Source organism: Monopterus albus, unplaced genomic scaffold (assembly GCF_001952655.1).
Source record: "Monopterus albus unplaced genomic scaffold, M_albus_1.0 scaffold120.1, whole genome shotgun sequence".
NCBI lineage: Eukaryota > Metazoa > Chordata > Actinopteri > Synbranchiformes > Synbranchidae > Monopterus > Monopterus albus.
In genome coordinates, this window is record NW_018128000.1 from 168,332 (window position 1) to 191,750 (window position 23,419).

At 42.3% G+C, this 23,419-nt stretch overlaps 1 protein-coding gene across 2 annotated transcripts in view; it reads left to right on the forward strand.

Annotated features, from left to right (window-relative positions):
* The window catches only part of dennd1b (DENN/MADD domain containing 1B), a 101,733-nt gene that overhangs the window by 50,577 nt on the left and 27,737 nt on the right, over positions 1-23,419 (forward strand). For both annotated transcript variants that reach the window (XM_020612084.1, XM_020612085.1), the window contains 6 exons: positions 1,384-1,437; positions 2,737-2,847; positions 9,625-9,725; positions 11,786-11,831; positions 13,405-13,506; positions 22,879-23,004. In XM_020612084.1, coding sequence (XP_020467740.1) covers positions 1,384-1,437; positions 2,737-2,847; positions 9,625-9,725; positions 11,786-11,831; positions 13,405-13,506; positions 22,879-23,004 — 540 coding nt within the window. The remainder of the gene's footprint in view (positions 1-1,383; positions 1,438-2,736; positions 2,848-9,624; positions 9,726-11,785; positions 11,832-13,404; positions 13,507-22,878; positions 23,005-23,419) is intronic.

Below are 23,419 nucleotides of genomic sequence, written 5' to 3' on the forward strand. Positions count from 1 at the left end.
GCACTTGGTAGAAATTTCTGTGTGCTTAAAGAAAGATTTAAGAAAATTTCAGTGTCAGGCACCAGAACAATAGCCACTAAATGTGGTAAAATGTGCTCCTGGACAGGCTTTGTACTTACTGGAAAATGTTGGAACCTTTAGTTTACTAGTGTCATGGGTTAGGGTTAAATGAGCACTGTTCAGAATAATACAGAATGAATCTAATCTAATCTTTGGTCTTTCTTCATGGCATGCTCTTTTAAAAAATGTTTCTTTTTCTTCTATCTGGTGTTTCTGTAATCACGGGCATCTTTCTATCTTGGTGGTGGTAATTTCAGTGGAGTTGTTGATTTTTCCATGGTTCACCTCATGTTTGCATGCTTTTAATTATATTAATTGTCTTCTAATGTCAGTGTGTAGAATTTATTTGGCCGTTTACACAGATTTTTAAATAGATTTTTTTCCTGTCCAAGGTCTTAGTAAAGTTGCACAATACCTTGAGTTGACGATGGTTTGCCACAGTTGCATTTTACTGTATGTGCTAACCTATAAATTTTTCCTAGTCAGACTTGGTTTCAAATTCATTGCTGTTTGGCAACCAGCTCTCCGGTCATACATGTAGATGTCACGGGCCACAAATCTAGTAACTTCTGTACTATTAGGGGAAACATGGACTGTGTATTTGTTCAGACATTATTTGTTCAGTGATTTGCAAAACAAGTAGAGAGTAGCCACACGTTTAGACCCTGTACAGATGAAGAAATTGTACTGTTTTACTGTTAATACTCTACTATATTTACATGTTACAGTGGATTTAAATGAAGACCTGTGACAGATGTTCAAGCGAAGGCCTAGAGAGATGCAGGTGCACTAAGGATACAGGAGTGTGTGTGTGTGAGAGACATGAGTTTCAGTTGGTGGTTTGTCTACCTGTCTCCAAACAGCACCTCTCTCAGACCCCTTTGATCTAAACACTGAACCTGCCCTGCTCTCCCAAAGTGAGACAGGCAGCCCTGTGATCCTCTAAACAACCTGTATGTGTGTCTGTGTGGAGGCATACGTGTGCACATGTGCACATATACTTCTGTCTGTGTTGGTGCTCCACAAGGCTTTTTAATGCTTAAATAAAGACTCAGTTTTCCACCGGAGACATCACCCAGTCTGTGTCTATAGGGAGCTGCGCTGCTATTGAGCTTTCTCTGTTCTGTAGGCCTGATAAAAGCATTGCCACAGTTCAGACACCAGCTCAGCAATTCATATAGACAGAGCTGAAGATAAGCTATAAATCATAGAACAAAGTGAACGGCCTTTTCCCCCCTCTTCCCCTCATTCCCTTCTGTGTGAGTGGTGTGTTTCATTTGTGACCTTATCTCTCCCTTCTCCTGCATGTTTGTGTTTTTGCAGCACTCCTACTTCATCGCCCCAGATATCAATGGACTGCCAACTATCCCTGAGAGTGTAAGTATTCATGGAAAAAGAAAAGAAAAGAAAAGAGATGGAGCAAGATGAAGAGATATCCCTCTCTTCTAGAAACATCTCTGCCTCTAAATCACTTTTAATCGTTTAATCAGATACACTTGTCACCTTATGAAATCATTGCATCATCCTTTTGTTTTAGTTTTATCTCCTGTGGTGCTTCTACTTTTAATGTTGAAATTCAGTGATCACCATGGGCACTGAGCCGTGTTCACATTATTGCGGAAAAACAGCCTTTTGTGCACGCCTCTTCATTGTTGCGTGGAGCACGGGATGCGTTAAAATTTGTTGAACTTTGACCTCAGTTCACTGACTTCAGGATGCAGCCAATGACTTCTGACCACTGTTTGAACTGATGAAAAACAGTTTAGCCTACTTGTGCTTCTGAATTCCCAGACAGCCTGTTTAATTTGCGAGATACCACCATGCCGTGACCAAGACTGTTTCTGAAGTGTAGACATCTACTGCTAGCAGTGTTAGCACTGTAGCACAAGACTGTCATTTTTCCATAGTAATAATGTGAATACGCTTTTAGAGGATTCAAATTGGCCTCATTTTCTTTTTGATTTTATATTCAAGCTAGAGTGTGGATCCCTGAACCGAGACCGACTGGACCCGTCAGTGCCTGAGTGATCAGGCCGGGTTCGGACAGGAATTTAGAAATAATTTCAAAATGACTTTTGGGTGTGGGTTGGGTTCGGGTTTATAGGTCAAACTTTAGGCTATACTTCTGGAACACTCAAATATTTCATGCAGGAAAAACACACATACAAACTCAACTGTGTCAGACTCGGGTCGGGTTCTGACACGGTACATTATAAGCTTGTTGGGTCCAGGTCAGGTTCGGGCGCCACACTCTCAGACAGGGTCAGGTTCGGACAGAAATATGCGGCCCGAACCATGCTCTCATTCAAATTGTAGCTCAAATCCAGCATCACAAGTGTTTACAATAAGGGATACCAGATGTGATCAGTAATCAGTCTGACAATTTTAAGCAATATTGTCTCATACAGTATTAATTTTCTGATCAGATATCTGTTTCAGATTGGGAACAGTCATAAATGACATTTAAGTCTGCATTTCTCGTCCTTTTTTTTTTTTTTTCTACTGTAAAACAATATGTGCAGAGGTGGAAGTCCAAGTCCTTTTTGAGCCAACACTGCATGTCTTCTCTTTATGGCACACTCTGGTTCTCACACAATCTGTAGCATTGACACTTTACTGTAAGCAAAGACAGTTTGTTATATACCCCCATATATTTCTGTTCCTGTCTGTCTCCAGAGGAACCTGACAGAGTACTTTGTGGCTGTGGACGTCAACAACATGCTCCAGCTCTATGCCAGTATGCTGCACGAACGGCGCATCATCATTACCTCGAGCAAGCTTAGCACTGTGAGTTCATTCTTTCAGCTGCAGTCGGGCTCGAGCTCTGCCCTGTCAGAAACAAGGGGCAAATAGGTTTGCCTGAATATTCCAACTAGTGGAAGGATTCTTCATTTCAAAATATTGTTTGCATCTGTGTTTGGTATACATTTCCGAAACATTTTGAAACTGTCAGTCAAAATGTTGTGTTGTCAGTCTGCTGTGTTTGATAACGTGGGACTTCGGTAGACTATCTTACATGCACCCAATAAATTATATTAATAGACAATGTTACTAATTTAGAGTCATAGAGAGTCACTTTTGCTATTTTTGGCTTTATACCAAATTCAGAAACCGATTCACCCTCCCGAAAAGGTATGTAGCTCAAATATTGGGGCTGTTTGCCAAACTGAAATTGATACTCTTCATCAGTATTCAGATATCAGGATATCAAACCCCAAGTAGTGCAACAAAAATCTTTATCTGACATGGCTACACCACTTGTGCGGAGACAGTCAAACTGATATGGCTCCCCTCACCCTCCTACCTCTTCGTACCCAGGCAGACTATACTATGACAACCTGTGATATCCACACTAAAGCTGGATTATTTTTGACTGTTTATCTTATAACTGCAGCATATTAATGGCCCCCAAGCCTTAAATTATCCCTTATTACTTGTCTTATATCTCTCTCATAATTTAAACCCTCTTCTGTCTGTCCACATGAGGGAGGAAATCTCTCTGTCTTTCTCCCCCTCTTTCTGCCTCTGTTCCTCATTCCATCCTCCCCATGTTATCTTTGCTGGTGATGAGGCAGAGCCAAATGTTTATGACAGATGAGATGGGAGAGGGAAGTGATGTCATCCGGGTCCTATCTGTGTCTGTAATGTAGCTGGTCCTGCCTTCTTATCTGGTGTACAAGGCTGCAGAACAGCGAACAGCCGGAGGGGCCTGCGGTGGTGACGGGAGCTGGAGGGAACAGTGCCCAAGGATTCCCCCTAGGAGCTATAATCAGGAGAAGCTGTAAAAATTACCCAGCCCTTAGAGAATTTCACCTGTCTCCCCTTAGCTTTTCAGACCAGCAACACCTCTGCTCAAGGTCTAGGCAGCACACTGTGCTGTGACACAAGGGTTACATGATGTACATTATCAGATTCAAGGGTGAAGGTGTTTTTCTTTTTTTTTTTAGAGAGGAAGTGGTTTTTGTCTGTGATTTACAGTTTTCTGCAGCTCAGGGACAAATCCTTTTTTAAACAAATATATGCCAACAGGATATTTTAAGAGTTTCCGCATCAAACCTTTACCTCTAGAAGCCTTTTATCCTCTGTAATCCCTCATCCACTCATCTGTCTACCCATCCATCTTCCTCAGGGAGAGGTGTTTTGGTTTGGTAGCAATATATGTCAGGCACTGTAGTACTAAGGCATTTTCACATCTCCACTGGGATTACTAGCAGGCCTAGTGTTATTACTGCTCCTGTGATGCATTATTTCTTACTGTTCAGTAGATTGACCTTCTAGCTCAAGTGGAAATGGCTGCCATGATTCTTGAAGCCAGCTCTCTACTGCAAGTGTACACACACTGAAAAGAGACCAGCTCATTTTCCCCACCACTGTCTTGTGATCAAATATCTTAAAGGGTGGAAAATATATAATTAATGTCAGAGTTTGTCAAAATGTTTGTTAAAGTGAGGGTTAGCGGCCCCTGGATGGATCAGTAATACCGTATTTCTGCAGTCAGCTTGCCACAGATAGGGGATGTATGAGAGACGGTATTGTTAGTAACATCGTTAGTACCATCCAGCTGCTTTTCACCACCTCCGCCTGTCCAGCCTCTCAGCCAAGCAGAGAGAAACAGGGAATAGAAATAGGGAAGACAGAGAGGGAGAGACACGCATGCACACACACAGATATGCTGCATTTATTCTGTCTGCTCTAGGTACTGCCTGTGTTAAAGCCCCCGGTGAACCCAGCGTGTCAGTCTGTCGGTACATGGCCGGCGCGTCTCGCAAGCAGCTAACAGCAAAGGAATAAATCATGATCTTACAACAATGCGTCAGTTGACTTATGGCTGTTTCGTGACCGGAGGTGAATGGTACCACTGTTTTAAAAGGCCGGTCGGCGGTGGCGCAAGGGCGGGAGCCAGTCGAGCGTACAGCCTTGTCATAGGGCCGTATAATAGGGCTGCATCGGCCCTTCCTCTAACTAGTCAGTTGGGAGGACCCCCACCACCACCACCATCGCCCCACCACCCTCTGTGTCTTTCATCTGCTGAGGCCCCCCAGCTCTCGAGCCCAGCCTCTGCCCTGCCTATTGCCCAAACTCACACAGCCCACTCCTGCACTGGCTGACAGCAGCCGTCCCATCAGCCTGTCAGGCCTATGCTAACAAGGAGCTATCCATCCACCATGCCCTAGAGTGCCAGCTGTCTCTCTGTTTCCTGCCTTTTCCTCTGTTGTTGTTCTCCTCTCACCTGGCTTCTCTACTTTCTCTCTGCCTTAGTTATTCCACCTCACTGACATATTGTTTTCTGTCCATCTGTCTCTCACTCACTCTAGCTGCACCTTTCGTTCTCTCTGACTTTGCCTCCGTCTTCCTGGGTGTCTTAATGTGTCTCTCTGTTGTTGGGCATCTGCAGAACATCAGGACATCCCCCCCCCTTTCCCCTCAATCCCTTCAATAGACTCATCTCAGCCACATGCCATGTGTCTGACTTAACGTGTATGCTGTTCCGCTGTGGCTGAGTACAGTATGTGCATGTTGTGGGTGTTTGTGTCTTCTTTGCATGCACCTGTTCGTGTGTGTCCTGTGCACTCACAGGTGTTTGTACCTTATGCCTTATGTCTTTCTGGGAGAGAGTCAGTGACTGTGTGTGCACGTGTGGGAGGCCTGGCGTTAGCTGATACCCGTGTTGTCCTGTGTGCCCTCTCTTTCTCTCCCAGTGCCACCTACTTGTTTGCGGCACACCTGAATGTTGCCGGGCCTGACACCAGCATTTCTCAACAAAGCGAAAAGCAGAGCGTGGGTAATTGGTGACTTACTCAGTGCAGGGGAGGGGAGCGGGAAAGGCTAATACAGCAATAAACCAACAGAGAAACAAGGGAGAGGTGGCAATGGACAGAAGGACAGCAGGAGGAGAGGAGGAAAACAGTAAGAAATGAAGAATTTGGATGAAAACGACTCTTGGAAAGGACAAGAGAGAATTGAGTTTGGAGTATGTGTAAGGACAGAGTTGGAGGGGGACAGACTGTTTAAGACTGGTGTGAGGGGGTCAAGAGCAATTCTGTTGATACCTTTCCGCCTGTCAAATTGAATTACATCGCCTGTAGCAGCAGCTATTTCTCCCATACTCGGCTCTCGTTGTAAATTAACGTGCAATAGGCTGCTTCATCCTTGAGCAGAATAGGGGGTTGGTTATACTCTCAGCCTCATAAAGAGCTCAGACACCTTTATGCAGCCCTTTTACAGTACATGTACAATAATATGTGAAAGTGGTGAATGTGGGTCCCCAAAGTTTCTCCCTTTTCTGTCTGTGTTTCACTTCTTCATGTCCAGTTGTTCAGATAAAGAGGAATGGTGTGAGTGGAAACACACTGAGAGTTGCAGGATTCCTCTTGTCTCTGGTGGGTCCAGCTCTCAACAAAAATAACTTTCAAATCTTTGGGAAAACATTTTGATGTCTCATTTGTGAAGTTTAATAGTCAGTGACACCCGAAATCACAGACTGACTTTCGGTTCATGTCATTTACTATTATTATGAAAAGCATCTTTAGTATACTCACTGCAGAAAGAGTATGCTGAGACATTTAGTATGTGGTGCGTTCTGTATACTAGTGGTATGTAAATGGAATTAGGACACAGCACATGATCGCACTCAAGCTGGTGTGTGACCTCTTAGGGTTTATTGCTACTTATATCAAAGCTGCAATGCAAATGCTTTCACCTCCTTCTCTTCATTTCTTTTAATACTCTTTGTCTCTCTCTTTCTGTTTCCCCTTTGGTGTTATTGAATGAATGTGTGAAAGCCAGTGTTTGTGTGGACACTTTCTGTCTCGGCTACAGTGCACTCGGAAAGCTCTCAGGGCCAAACCAAAGACCTTGACTGCTTTTTGAAGCAGGCTGTCGCTGTATAATCGCTTAGCTTCTCTCAGAGGAAGGGGCAAGATGCACACACACACACACACACACACACAGTGTGAGAGGCAGGCAGCCCCTCATTACTGGGCAAAGCCCTGGTCCCTGAGGGCTGGACCCAGCACCTAATCCTGTATTTGTTCTTGGGGACTGTATCTGTGATTCTCCATTGAATGGAATATTAAGCACCCAGGTCTTTTGTGGAGCGTGTAAGCCATTTGGCTCCACTCATCTATTATTTATCAGCCTGGCAAATATTTTATCAGCCTTAGCCTCTCATGACCCACTCTCATGCGAACCACCTGAACAAGGATACAGGAATTTGTATTACTCTGAATTAGAGAAGGAAATATGTGAACTATTCCTCTGGAGTTCCCTCCAACTTGGCTTATCTGGGGCACACTGCCACCTTCATCGCTTTGGAGATAGCAAATACAAGAAAACAGAAATCTAGATTTGCTTTGTAAATTATCTTAGTTTCAGTAACCCCCCCCCCCATCCAGCTCCCTGAAGCCAGCCAGCCACCCAGCCTGAGAAGAAGAGAAGCAGAGAGAGTCCTGATTTTCCTTTCAACCTGAGAGTAAATCATGCCAGGTGGGGGGCTCACCTTGAGGCCTGGTGGAGATAATTGGAGTTGGTTAGCGAGGTGTTCCGTGCCATTACCTCCTGGTACCAGTGAATGGCTGAGGCTTGTCTCACGCTCCCAGAGGAGGAATACACTTGCCTGTTGGCTCTTCACTAAAGTTTGTATGTGTGTGCGCATGTCACACGTGTATACGCGTATCCACAGCCGGATTGCTGACCTTTCTTCATCCACAGCTTAATGGGCACTTACTGTCATCGTTTTTGGAAGAGGGAGAAGGGTGGGATGATTTTGATAGTAGCTCTTCCACCAAGTGCTTCACGTTCACACATTAATATTCATAGCATTGATTTATTTTCTAAATTAACAAAAAAACAAACTGTTTGCCAGGGAATTAATCTTGACAGAAGTGTGGCATTGTGTTTTATTTGAAGACAGCAGGCAGTGGAAATATGCATATTGCAGATACACAGAGCAAGACACCAATTAAATGTTGATTAAGTCCTAACTATTGTGGGACTGGGTGTATGAGAGATTGCATGGAGACAATAAAAAAAAAAAAAGACCATTGCCTTTTTTCAGCAGATATGAAAAATGAATGCAGCCAAGGCAAACATACAAGGAGAGAGGCACGCGGACACAGAAACGCTCAGCTTTTCAGATGTCCAGGTTTGATGTTTTGGTGGATTGCGATGGGTGGCATCCCCTTTTCGCTTTCTCTGGCAGCGGTAGTTTTTAGCCACGAGCTCGCCCGCTTTTGGCTGGTCATCTGTGACACTGTGTGTGTCAGTGAGCAGGGGGTCTCCTGGTAGTTGTGCGTGTATGTGTGATAGTGTGTGTCCGCTTCACACATTGACTGTGAAGCTGCAGCAGTATAACAGCGGCTGCTGCTCCAGGGTCCCAGCGGTATTGGCCTAGCCCGCAGTCTCTCTTGGCTAACTCATGTTTCATTCTTTGGCAATTTGCCCTAATGAAGTCCCACAGGAGCCCCTCAGACCTCTGTTCTCTTTCCATATTTAATCATGTTATTTTAATCTGGGGGATGAGCTAACGCCTCTTTCTCCTGCCATGTGCCTGTGTGTGTGTGTGTGTGTGTGTGTGTGTGTGCGTGTGTGTGTTGCAGGTCATTACTATAGTGACATTTTCATGAGATGAGATGTTAAGAGGGTTGTACTGGCTTGAAGACAATGACTTTAATTTTGTGTGTAATGTTGGTTTGACAATGCACAGAGCTATTTTGAAAGGAAACGTCATCTTCATGTGATTGCTTTTCACTGTTTGTTAAAAAATTTACTGTTCCATATTTTCTTTTTAATTTCTTAGTCATTTTGGGTAATTTAGATTTTTACAGTTACTGTCAATGCTGTCGGACTCCTTTTGTTGCTTTTGTGCAAGTCTTAAGAGTTCTATGACACTGAGTTACTTACGAACGCTGGGCTTGTATTTGTGCTCATTTTTTAGTTTGAAATAGGTTAGAATTGGTACTTTAAATCATTTTTCATTTAAATTTTGCAATGCAGTGTGCATGAGTTGCAACATTATTACGAAAAAGACCCACCACACCTGAATCGTTAAAGAGGAAGCACTGGCCTCATGTTCTCTGTGTGTAAAGCAGTTGTTGCCGTTCTTCATGTCAGTCTTCTCTCTAATTTCCTTTTCACCTTTTCATTGAGCTTCCTCTCCTCCGCTGTGTTTCTGTCATGAGGTTGTCAGCTGGTTGATCTCCAGCTTTTTTGCCCGTTCTTCTTATCCTCCAACAATAGCTTGGGGGTCCTGTGTTCATCACACTAGCGCTGGACAGCTTGACCATGCCTACAGGACACTGTTTGGATGGAAATAGAGCTGTTGTTCTCTGTAGAGTCTCAGTGTGGAAACCTAGATAAATCAGTTGTAGAACTTTATTAGAAATAAGAAACAGTAGAAATTTATTGTGTTATTTTCTCAATTTGTTGTAGTTCTTTCTTAGGGGCACCTCTCCAGAGTGAAATCAAACTTTGAGTAGGGAAGGGTATTTTTGTCTTCACTTGTTCTCATTTTTTGGATTATCATAGAAAGTTATATTGAGTTCATTCCCTTGCCTCTTTCTGTAGTTAACTGCATGTGTCCACGGTGCAGCTGCTTTGCTCTTCCCCATGTACTGGCAGCACATCTTCATCCCTGTGTTGCCCCCACATCTCCTGGACTACTGCTGGTAAGGCTGTCCACATCCGAAACACACACATACATGAGCAGGGTCGTCACAACAAATGTTTACACCTCCTCCTTTTCTCTTCTGCCACTTCCTCCCATTTTCCAGCCACCTTCCAACTCACTCACACGCCCACACACCTGACACGTGCGCACACAAACACACACTGTGCCATGTGTGCTGGTCATGCACTAAGCTCTGCTGCTAAAAACCTCACACATGTTCAGTCATTCTCCCACTTGTTCATCGAGTTGTTCCCACGATTCCTCTTGTGATGCGTCTACTCCTGTGTGGCTCCTCAACATAATGAACGGCCTGAATCACCTTGCTCCATATTTCATGCCAGTGCTAGCACCACACTTTCATCATCTTTGCCCTCTCAGGGGTTCATTACCACCAATCCAATGCAGATCCAATAAATCTGACTGGACCTGATTGAAACTGAATGGAGAGCAGAAATAACAGCCCATCTACATGTGTTCAACTTCACATCTGTACATGTTTAAAAAAACACAGAGAGGGGACGTCAGCTTGTGTATAAGAAGCTGTTTTTTGTTGAATCAGTGCTGATATTTCATACAGTTGCCTGGTTTTACTGTGAGGGGACACCTCAGCTTTAAAAAGCTATTCATCACTGACAGGAAAATGTGATTTTCAACACACTGTGAAGACTCATCATTATCTTATTTAATCACAGGGTTGTCCTCCATGTACTGATTGGAAAACAAAATTATGTATTCTGTATGTGTGTGTGTGTGTGCACACAGTGCAGCCGAGTTTCTGAGCATGCTGGTGTGTGTAAGTGCTGATGAAGTCAGTACTGTAAATACATAAAACAGAGAGGACAGCGTGTCCATCGCAGAGCTACAGGCCTGCTTGTTTTCACTGCTTCTTTAAGCTGATTACAAGCTTCCGAATCATTCTGGCCAGGAATATGCTGACCCACAGCTATCCAATTATTGCTGCCTCTGCAAACCTCATCATAAAAATGTTCTTTTTTTTATTATTATTATTTGACTGGTTTGTTGATTTTATTCATCTCGGTAGAGATTCAGCTCTGTGATTCAGCCTTTCCTCTCACTAGCACTAGCTTTCAGTACGAAGATGAGCATGACCGAATATACTGTACAAGTGACATGATAATAACCATGCAAAGTGTATTTATTTAGCCCAAAACAAAAAATTTTTGTCACCCTCTGGCTTTCTAAGAAGTGCTCCAAGTCTTTTCAAACTTTCTGAATCTGCCATCTTCTGAGAGGAAAAACACAACTGAATGTTCTGCAAAAGCGTTTATTGTTGTTGCTATTACATTTAGCAGTAATAATAACAGTTGTGCGTTAGTATTCTCTGTATTTTTTTTGCAGTGTCCCTCGTGGTCAGTGAACACTTAGTCATTAACTGAGTGTGTCAGTTTTAGAATCACATCTTAAACGTTAAGGCCACAAGTCAGCTACAACTTTGGAACTTGTCCAAAATCCAGTCCAGATCAGTTTGTTTGCTCTGTTACACACACACACACACACACACACACACACACACACTCACACACACACACACACTTAATTTAATGTTGTTTTCCATTTTTAGTATGACGGTGTTTCTTGAGAAAATCATTTTGAATAGTCAGCAGTGATGTTCTACGTGTAATATGATTTGCCTTATGCTGTGATTGTCTTTGTTATGATTATATTATGACATGCCCCCCCCCCCAATTGATTAGCTTCAATCCATCCACTGCACATCTGTTTTTAGATAATGTCCAGAAATAATAAAATAGTTCTTTATTAGTTTTTTTTTATTAATAATTAAATCTATAAGCTGGTACAATAATCACACATTATATCACAAGTTGTATCACAGTCAGGTCATCACTTTATTTTAATTTAGCTAATTTTGTCAAACAATCATACGTTCTAATGCTATTTGGTTTACAGTTGTGTAATAGAGAGAAAAGAAACAAATCCCCACTTTAAAAAAGATGCTAGTTTAGAGTTTGATGAATAACCTGAAAGACAAACCCTCTGAAACTACTCACAGCTTTGTTTTGCTCTTTCCATTCACAGTGCCCCCATGCCGTACTTTGTAGGAGTCCATCTCAGTCTGCTCGAGGTACGTTAGTTTATCTGTGGGTATGTGTATGAACATAAATGTGCATGTGCATAAATGTTCATCATAATAGTGTATCTCCATAATTATATTTGCTGCTGCCAGCTGATGTATACACTGTATATGCAAACTGTGCAGTATATCAGAGGTTAAATGTCGATGTTTTGTGAATTGTTTCAGATATAGTTTAACAATTTCAGGGTCTTGATGGGTGGATATGTTTAAAAAAAATCTGAATTACATTAGGTGAAGATGCAGTAAACTGTATATTGTCAGTTCATAGTTTATAAGAAACAGCCATTGCTGCACCTGGTTTGGTGAATTCAGTTCATGATTTAAGTGTTAAAAAAAGCAATTTTATTTAGGTTCCTTCATCACATTGAATCAAAAAAATTGACAATATTTTTTTGCCTTTTTTATGTCCCTCACTTCCACATGTACATTCTTAGCAAAAGACAGAGGAAGAAAGGCAGAAAAAACATCTGCAAACAAAGAGCTTTCTTCCTTTATTGTTAAAGCTGGAGTGTTGGTTGGGGGGCAAGCTGCCACCAGCGCTGCTGTTGTGTGTGAATGCATGTTGCAAGTACGCGCACATTCACACTTGTGTGTAAGTGTTAGTATGTCAGGTGTTTGTGTGTAATTGAGCAAATGCATATGTTTTGAAATGTGCATGTGTGTTTCGGTGCGTGTGCGCGCGTGTGTGATATTTGTCTGACAGGTGCGGCAGTGGCAGTATTTATCACACTCTGCATCCGTGACAGACCCCCTTTCCGCCACTACATAATTAGTCCAGATCAGCATGTGAGCCTCCACTGCACAGGCTGTCACAAAAGTGACAAACTAGAAATTCACACACTAAGCTGCCCCGCCACCCCCCAACACACACACACATACCTGTCTGCATCCTGCACCACAAAAATAATTGTTGAATTTGTTGCCATCAGGTTGTGCACAGCACAGCATCACTGTGCTGCTGTTGATGCATGAGGGTTTGGTGCGGTGGAAAATGTTTGTGCAATCCAGCTTTGTCCTCTCGGTGCCATTCTTCATTTTGTGAGCATGTGTGTGTTACAGTAAAGATATTCAAATTTTTTTTTTCTGCACACAATTTTTCATCATTAATCGTAACAGAATGTGATGACAGTGTGATTTTAAATGTGACCACTGTGGTTTCTCCTTCCTGGGCTTGAGGACAGAAGCGACTGTCTGCTGGGAAACACACTTTGGCCAAACTAAGGATTTAAAATGTTTTTCATTATTATAATTAATTAAATCATATTTTCTGGCTCATTGTTATCATTATTATTTGAAATAGGTCAAGCACAGAGGACTTTACCAGAATAATAATGATTGTAAAATTCTAAAATAATTGATCGCAAGAATCAGCATTTAATTTCTTATGCAAAAACAGATTTTAGAAATATATATATATTCAGAAAATTTTAACCGAGGAACTTGTATATGCTTCTGACATGTAATGATATTTACTGGTGGAGATTAGTTTAATACTGATAGATGTTGGTAGCGTGACAGTGTGTGTGCTGCTGCTGACAACGCTGCACATGTCCTCTTCTAGAGAGTACGCAGTCGCTCACTGGAGGATGTGGTCATTCTGAATGTGGACACGAACACCCTGGAGAGTCCCTATGATGACCTGCACAACCTACCCAGTGACGTGGTGAGACACACACACACACACACACACACACACACACCATCTACTGTAGAGCTTCGTAACATTTAGTGTCTAATTACACGACACACAGAAGGTTCATTTTTTCCTCACACATTGTCTTCCTTACATAAAACCACATTCTCTTGTCCTCCACTGTACTTTCATACTCACATTTGTGCACACTTTCTCACACACACACACACACACACACACACACACACACACACACACACACACACACACACACACACACATTTGAGAAAAACACACACATACATGCGTAAACTTGTCAAAGTACAGCTCTGTCCCCTCCCCACATCATTAATGACTGCAGTACTGGCTCCTCAGATTGTGGCTGTCTAAAGTAAACTCCCGTCGCGCCGTATGACGCTTGAAGGCGAACAGCATTTCCCCGACCATCAGAGGCTTGTGGGAAAATGTGCAACTCCCTTCCCTTCATCTCCATCCATTCTAATCATTATTTCACAAAGTCTTGCATTTCTGCCTGCCCACTGGCACGTTTCAGAGAATGAGAGATAGGAGGAGGGAACAAGGCAGAGAAAAGAAAAGAAAAGGCAGAGATGGGTGATTTTCTAGGGGGAGAGAGTGGGAAGAAGGGGGCCAATTACCAGTGTGGGCAGTAAAGCCACCTGCCAGCACATCGTCTCTTTAATTAATGGAACACTGACGCCGGTCAGTGCTACAGGAAGCATCACCATGGCGTCAGGGTCACTCACACTTTTACACACGCACACACACACACACACACCCCAACACAAACATAGAAAACACCAAACTTGCTTGTCTTGCCTGTCTTTGTAGAAGCTGTTTAGCTGTTGTTCTGGGTCTGTGTACTAAAGCTCCTCTGCAAGGCACTGAGACCTGCTGAGGTTGTGGATGCACTATTTCCCACGCTGCTGACAGTATACACTCATGTTCCACCACCTACCAGACTCCTGCCCCACCAGCAGTATGTAATTCAATCTGCTGCCCAGCAGACTCCAGACCTGCTCCCACTCCCACTCTGGTTCTCCTGATTTAGCACAGCTCAGCCTACTCCACCTGCTACACCTTATGAATGCCTCCTTACTACCTGCATTAGTGCGCTCTTACCTATATTTTCTGCCATTTCCTGCCTACTTTTTAGCCTGTTTGCCTGCCTTATCGCCTGCCTGGCTGCTTGAGTTTCATGACACCTGTCTGCTTCCTTGTCTCTCGCTCTCTCTCACTGTACTTTCCGCTAGCCTGGACGTTTCTTGCACCCACTGTTGGCTTTTCATGCTTCTTTGCCTGTGTGCCTTTCTGGCTACAGTACCTTCTTTTTACTTCCTGCCTACTTGCTTTTCTGCACCCAGGGACTCGAGCCCTACATTAAATTGCACACTGAGTTTGTCATAAAAAGGACTCAGGGCTTTTGAAAAGTGACAGAAGTAGAGAGGAAAGCCTTTGTCTTTGCCTTGCGATAAATTAAGTGGCAGACTCGGAGCCTTCTTGCTTTGATCCCCTACTCACCATTTTTCCAGACTAATGACAGAACATAGCCCACATATCATGTCAAATTATACCACCTGAAATGAACACTTCACTGGCATTATATATTTATTGTAACAAATTGTTGTTGTTTTTGTTCCTATTCATTTTTGTCTGTCTCCTCTCATCTTTTCACCAGGGCTAGAACATTAATAAGGAAGCAAGCAGGTACTAATTGAGTGGAATTCCAGGTCTCTTGTTAGTTTGCTTATTAGTAGTGAGGACATGCCACATGGCATTTGATGTTTGTGTTTACACACTAGGAGATGTTTGAGGCATTGTGCGGTTTGTCAAACAGAGGCCTGAAATCTTGATTAATGCTGAGTGATTGTCTGCCTGAGCTGAACTGCTGCATGTTGTTTCAAAGCTATTAAAACCACTCCTCACTTCTCTGTAATTCTCACTATAACATTGGCTACTTAACACTCAGGCTTTTTTCAGTGTGAAACAGAAGCCCCGAGACCTATGAAGTAATGGTTATTCTCACTTTTAAAGCTTAGCATCATGTTGTATGAATATATAAACCATGAAATAGATTAAAAGGTAAAGGCCACGGGCAATTCTTGTGCATATTTACAGTCTAAGAGGGGAAACAAAGCACTCTGGTGTTGATTTAAGTAAACCTTTAGAGATCAGTCTAATTATGGCAGCACAGGCCACGAGCACATGTGGACTCCATTATGTGGCTTGGCTGACCAGTGGCCGCGCTTTCAGCAGGTTCAGGGTTCACAGTTGTCCTGAATTAGCCGCCGTCGTTCAGACAGGACCCCTACACTGGCTCCAGCAGTGCCCGCTCCTTGATGCTCTTTTCCCACAGTTTCACACATAATATTTTACATTTATTGGCTATTTTTAATGCTAGCATGTCAGTAGTGGTTCTGTTTAGCAGAAGTGGACTGAGTGAGACACGTATTCATAACGGGTCATACAAGAGTTTAGCAAATTTTTGAAATAACCTTTAATATTTTTCAGATTGTCTCATGAATCAAAGCCCCGTTAATTACATTAATTGTAATATTGTTCTGGATTTGTATTTTTAAATGTTGAGGGAAATTTCTATATGTTAAAGTTAAGACATACATCAATATCTTAATGTTTAACCAGTATATTTTGGTATCTTTGGAAAAATAACACAGATAAAGGAGCTTTTGTGTCGCTTTTGTTCTGTTATTTTACATCAACACTGTGATATTATTACAGAAGTATTTTTTCTTGTATAGTTTTAGTGGGATTTTGCATATTTTAAGATTTCTTAAGTTGAGCTAAAAGTTTTGCCAGTTTATACATGTAAATAAATCACATTAATCTGAGAGACTGTGCTTGTGTCAGTAAAATCAGTGTGTTGACAGGCACACTGGAAAGAAATACTCTGAAACAAACTGTAGTTTTTCCCTGGGAGATCAAGGTGTTTGCGTTTCTTTTCCTGAGATCCACAGTTCCTCCTCTTCCGCTCAGATTGTGCTGATAAAGTTATAATTGGCTTTGGTCGATGGAGCTGTTTACCACGCTAGTCATTAAAAGTATCCAAGAATAGCAAATTAGGAGAGTCTGTTAATTCTGAAAACAAACAGTGTGTGTCTGAATCAGATTTTTATTTGATCCCGGCAATTGATCTCCAACCGGTGACGGAAGATTTTTTTTTCATGTATTATTCTTTCTGTGCCACACATTCAAGGTGAGGTCCTACAATGCAGCTTACATCTTTATTTTCAGATGCTCTCTTTCACATCACAGCCTAATTCCTTCTATTCTCCTCCTCTCTGCTTCTCGCTACTTTGCTGACACCGTGTACCCATACATTCCTAGCCTTCATACATTTGATCATTTGTATTCCCAATCAAGGGGGAAATTTACAGCATACACTCCTACTTCCTGTATTTCAAGCCTGCATTTGGAGGTTTACAAATGAATGAGGGGATTGAGGTTGTGTCTGCACGCCTCTCCTGAGATCACCTGGCACACTTAATCAAACATCGCGCCTTTAATTTGGCGTTCTGTTTCCAGCGCTCCCAGAAAACAGCATCTACATCATCATCTGCAGCGGAATAGAGCAGACAGCAGGAAAACAGTCGCGCACGCAGACGCACAGACACACGCAAAGATACCTACACATTGTCAGCCAGGACTGTTCATCAGCGGAACTCGGATCTACTTCGGGAATAAACTTTTGCTACTCACAGGTTTCTGTGTTGTCCACCAGATTCCCCCATTTAGTTTAGATGCTAGAAAGGGAGCATCATCTCACATTTCACCAGTAAAGCCACTCACATGCTGAACTAACTCGGTGGTAGCTCAGACCTGGGAATGTGGTTGCTCCACCTCAGTTAAATATGGCACTTAACCAGAAACGCTCTTGATGTCTACAGCATATAATAACATGCTGATTTTGTGTCAAGTGTTCTGTTGTTGTTGTTGTTTTTGAGTTTGTACTTTTACCAGCTGCAAATTTCAAAATGCACTCATTTGAAACATTATTTAGCGGTTAGGATTTGAAACGGCGCTGAACTCTACATACACTCTCTCCGCCCTGTTAACAGCCCTTCATTTAGTCATGCAGAGTTTAAAAACTGCACTTCATTTTCACATAGTCGTTCTGTCGGCAGTTCACTCTGGATTGGAAGTAAAAAAAAAAAAAAAAAAAAAAAAAAAAAAAAGGGAGAGCAGCATCACCCACTGCGTTAGTTATTGAAGTGAGAGATGACATTTAGCTGTAGTTAATTATGTATGCAAAACTCAGCCGCTCAGCTGCTATAAGAGGTCAGCTTGACAAAGTAACCCCACACCGGGGAGAATCTCATGGCAGCGAGAAACATACACACACACACTGTAGACTTTTCTCGTCTCTGCTTTCTCACTCATTTTCATTTTGCCTGAGTAATATATTGTGTTGCGTGTACTTAACAGCAGATTAGCATGAATCATATGCCTCACTACATGCCGTAACAGTCTGTCTGTTCTAGTCTCTCACCATTTTTGCACATTTCTTTAATCCAGTGACTTTGCTAATTAAATTTTCACTCGTGATTTTTACTGTCCTGCCTAAGATTTTATGTGGTTAGTTGGGTTTGTAGTTGACTCCACCCCATCAGCTTTTTAAGTAATATACCCATTATTGTGCAGCTTGACTTAAAAAGAGAATATTCATCTTTTATTTTAAATTGAATAAATAAAATTTCTACATTTCAAGTTACATGTATTTATGGGCATGTGTGCGAGTATCTGCCGGTTCTCTGTGTGTCTCTGCTCAGATGTGAGTGTGTGTGTGTGCGTGTGTGTGTGTGTACAGCTCAGACTGCAGCACATCAAAAGAAAGTGGGAGATTTTCATAACTATTTTTTTTCTTTGTAGTTCTTTAATTGCATCCCCATGGCTTTCTTTCCCTGGACAGAATCTTAAACAAAACATTCTTTTTTGTGAGAAGAAAACCCAACTTTTTTTATTTTTATTTTTTTTTAACAACAGACAAGTGTCAGGGTTGTTATTTGTGAGGGTTTGTTATGCTCATGAACATTTTGTGGAAAATTTTAAACTTGGAGTTCTGTGTATAACTTTTGTCTTTCATTTACAGTTAATCTTATTTAATAATAAATGTAATCTTGTCCTGTGTTTTGTCATGTTTTCAACTAAAAGTAGAAGTTGAGTGCTTCATTAACAGCAGTGACCAGGTTTCATATGTGGTGTGTGTGTGTGTGTGTGTTCTGGCTGATTATTTGATCATTCTGTGCAGTTATGTTGGTTTATGTCAGACACAACATTAAGTGTTAAAATTATGATAATTTTCTCAGATGTAGGTTTATTGCAAAGAGTGTGAGGTGGTGCTGTTGACTTCACATCACCTTATTTATTTATTTTTTTTTATTACTATCCAAAAGCTTGTAGTGTAGTGTATGTGCTGTAGCTGCATATTCTGCATGTGAGTACGATTTGTGTGTAAACATTCACAGACCCACACACTGTCACACAGATGCCTGGTGTCGTCTACAGTGATATCATCCATTGCAGGATCATCATTGCACCTGCTAATTACCATCTCCAGCTGGAGAGTTAAATGGAGCTCTGTTCTATGTCTGACCTTTGACCCCATGCTCTTTATGTGATGCACTTCAAACCCTGTTTGGGGCTGGCTGGGCTGGGCCTTAATGAGGCCCCATGTCTGCCCTCTGTGGGCTGCGCGCCTTGATTGCCCCGCTTTCATCCCTGACCATCTTCCCTTGATGTAAATTGAAAAGATCACAGCTATGGGGAGAAGACCTGTACTGGAAAGGCCTCTCTGCATAGATTATGAATATCATAACTCAACAGTATTTTTCTTCCTCTCTCCCAGCCACCCACTCCCGTCTCTCCTCCTGCCACCCCTTCCCTGTACAATGCTGTAGTTCTAATTGGACCCAATGGGGGGATTCTCTGTCTTTGATCTCATCGCTGCCACTGTGACTTTACACTAAAAAATGTCACTGCCAAATAGGGTTATCACCTGTAGAGCCTGGCCTTCCTCTGATGCCTGTACGTATCTCGTTAGCTTCACTCAAGCTGTAGAAGTTAATTAGTTTGACAGAGCTATTAGCGTGGAGACATACCTGATGATTGTGGTGTAGGCGCCATATTCAAAATCCAATTACCAAACACACATTTAGCATTTGCATCTGATACTTGAAGGAGCAAACCGTAAAGTACATTTCAATTCTCTGTCAGCAAAATTTCTACTCTGGTATTTGTCATGCACTACAGCTATATTTGTTATATTTGATTAATTATTGAATCACCACATGACTAAAGAAGAATATTTTTAATCATGCTTGATCTTACTTGTGAATAAACTTTGAACATATGCCTTAACACTCATTTTTCTCTAACCCTGGGAAGCATAACACAAGTGATTGTGTCCCCAGCTCATTAAAAAGTGTTTGCCACTGCAGTTCTCTCACCCGTTCAAAGCTGCTGTACAGAGCTGTGCAGAGTAAACTCTGCTCTCCCGTCTTCTCTGACAGTCTTTGGGGTATGCCTTCCCCTCTTAGACTGACATTGTGTTCGCTTTGATTCCCCCCCCCCAAAAAAAGACAGTTTAATGATTTGCATGGATGAAAAAAATCAGTGAAAATGCACATAAACATTAAATATTAATTCAGAAAGGGCTTTACATAAACATAAAAGCATTTAGCACAATGAGTGAATATGGAGATGACACTTGTTAATTTAACCGTGATAAACTTTCTGTTTGATGCCTGGGAGCATTTGCATTGGCAGCATGGGGACGTTGTGGAGAGTGTGAAAGCCCAAGGGAGAGGAATCAACACTGTTCATTTTGTCTATGTCCCAGTTTAAGACTGCCACTCTTTCTTTCTCAGCCTCTCTGCTTCCTTCTGTCTCTCCTCTGTATGGGCTGTGCTAACACTTCGCTTCTCCTCCCTGAAGTTTTCCAGTTAGGCTAATTGCAGATGCCAGGCCACGATATCCTTCCAACACCCCGGCTTCACGGCGTGATATATTTGGCCACCTCTGTTTGAAATAGACCTGATCAAAATTTTATCACATTACAGATATGAACCGGGGTCATTTAATGGTAGACACAGCCTCAAATTTTCTCCTGCTTTCATCTTTTCTTTTTGGTCTTCCAGCCCACAAATACTGATACGACAGTACGAGTGGCAACACTAAAACTAATAGTACTGATAAATGTGATGCATGTTCCTTGCTGCTTTACAGAGGTTGATAAGCCAGACAGAAATAGCACATGAATATCTGACACACACGGAACCATCACCGAATGTTGCACTGTATTAAGAGGTGATGGAATTGGCTGGTAAAATATGCAATGCAGTGTTAAATCCCATAAACAGACCGCTAACAAAAAATGTTCATTTACTCTGTTCTTGGTTGTTTCACAAACACTTTAGCAGCTCTGCATGTGCAGTCAGTTTTCTCACACCATATTATGGTAGCACAGTAGAAATAAGGATAATCACCTTTATTTAGCCAAGTATGTTACACACACACACACACACACACACACAAGGAATTTGTCTCCGGTACAGAACCGAGGCAGCCATCTGCGGCGCCAACTCACACCGATGGCTCTAACCACTGGGGGCAACTTGGAGGTTCAGTGTCTTGTCCAAGGACATTTCGACTGCAGGCACCGTGATTTGAACCTCTAACCCTCCAGTTGGGAGACAACTGCTCTACCCACTGAACCACAGTCGCCCCACACGTATGAATGTGGAGAGTCCTTACCTGGGAGCCATGTTAATCTGCCCAGTTGTAGTGTCTTTGAGCAAGACACCAAGTCCTGACCAGCCACCAGTGGTGGTACTCACATAGTTTAAGTAAAAGTAGCAGTACCACAGTGTAAAAGTACAAACATAGTAGCATAAAATATGCAAAGTGGCACAGTTCACATTGATGTGCATCGTATTATTCGATGATAATTATTGTGTACGCCACATTTAATGTTGCAGCCGATAAAGGTAGAGCTCATTTTAACTACCTTATCTGCTTCTAATTTGAATTACTGCTGGATAACTTGTGAATCTTACACCAAGGAGTGATAAATCTTATGATTATACTCTTGTTTTATAAACCTCATCCTGACAAGTAACTAGTAGCTAAAGTAATCAAAAAATATAGTGACTACAAAGTACAATATTTTTCTCTGAAATGTAGTAAGGTATAAAGTAGCAGAAAATTAAAATACTCAGGTAAAGCACAGGTACCTCAAAAACTGTACTTGCATTATGTACTCTACTTGAGCAGGTGTACTTGCTGTTCAGTAAGTTCCACCTCTGTGAGCTACAGACAGGGTTCTGTCAGTGATATTGTCCTATTCAGAAAAAATTCAGCATTTATTTTAGCATTTGTAGCCTATTATCTGTTGCTATACAGTATAGAATATCTGGCAAAACAATGTAAAGTTTCTCAGGGACGAATTACAATTAATCTGTTTTCCTACTAATTGAGTTTAAAGGTTAAACACATAGGTTTTTCTTTTTAAAACTGTGATTCGAGCCTGTGTGACTGCTAACAGCCCACACCACACTGCCTTACAGTAATTTAGACCTTGTGCACAACCCAATCAAGCGTTGTGCTTTTGTGCTAAGCTGGCACAGCCCACACAGAGAGCTGCAGTCCCTCGCTATCTCTGCCTCCTCCTCCTCACTCTGCCACAACACAGTCAGGCTACTGCTGAGCAGGTGAGGAGAGCCTCTTGACAACTTCCTATCCAGACTCCCCAGGGCCCAGTGGCCAGAGCGAGTCTTTTGTCATCCTAAAACAAGCTCGGGCCTGCTGCTCCTCCATTCTCGCCTGGAGTCCTGGAGACAGAGCCTGGAGAGGGGAAAATAATTAAAGACATTTTATGTCAAGAGTCCTTTTCTAGAGGGAGTCCGGGAGAGCCAACATGGGAGGGAAAAATTGGAGGAGGAGAGTAAGGATAAATGGAGGGATAAGCGGAAAAAGCACGAAGGTGATAGGTAGGCGGGTGGGGGTGGCAGCTTGGAGAGAGAGGGTGCGAGAGGAAGAGAAGGGATGCGAGTTTCCATTTCCTCTCTGCTATCCCCTCCCTCTCACCGCCCCTGTCCTCTGCTCAATTAGCAAAGCAGCAGGTGCTCCCAGCAGCACAACAGATAAGCTCGGAGGAAAGTCTGAAGCTTTTTCCTTTCTTTCCTTTTCTTTTTTGAGATGACCTGCAAATGTGATACTTCACACCCAGAATGGGCTAGCTGTTTCCTCCACCAATTTCAGAGGTGATAATTTAACTTTTACCCCTTCATCTCTCCTCTTTCCCCCTCCCTCCCTCACTCCCTGTCTCTGTGCTTCTCCCCCATATTTTCTCTTTATGTTTTCCACCAGGTGTCCTCTCTGAAGAGCAAGCTGAAGAAGCAGTCAACAGCAACAGGAAGTGGTGTGGCAAGAGCCTTCCTGAGGGCGCAGGCCACTCTCTTTGGATCCTACTGGGATGCCCTTAGATATAAACCTGTAAGGATCCCGTGTCATTAGTCACTACAGTGATCTTGTCTAATAGCAACTCTGTGTCATATTAGGACTATAAACGTATTCACCATCAAATCCGGATTGAGGCAACATGTTTAAAGGTGTATTCAAGTTTCAGTTTATCAAAATTCCAAAAAACAACACTTTATCTGTCACGTCAGTTAATTTTGGTTTTATGTCTTTAATATGAGATGTCCATCTCTGGGATTCCTACCCCCCACACCACTACAACATTGTCTGTGGTGCTCAAAGCTTTAACATGTTTTGTTAAAGTAATCCTGCAGCATCAGACCACTGTTAAACTGTTTTATAGATTATTTCTTCAGTTGAAAGTAACAAATTATTATGTTTTTATCTAATGCATTTTCGGTTAACTGATCCTATCCGGGGTGAATTCATC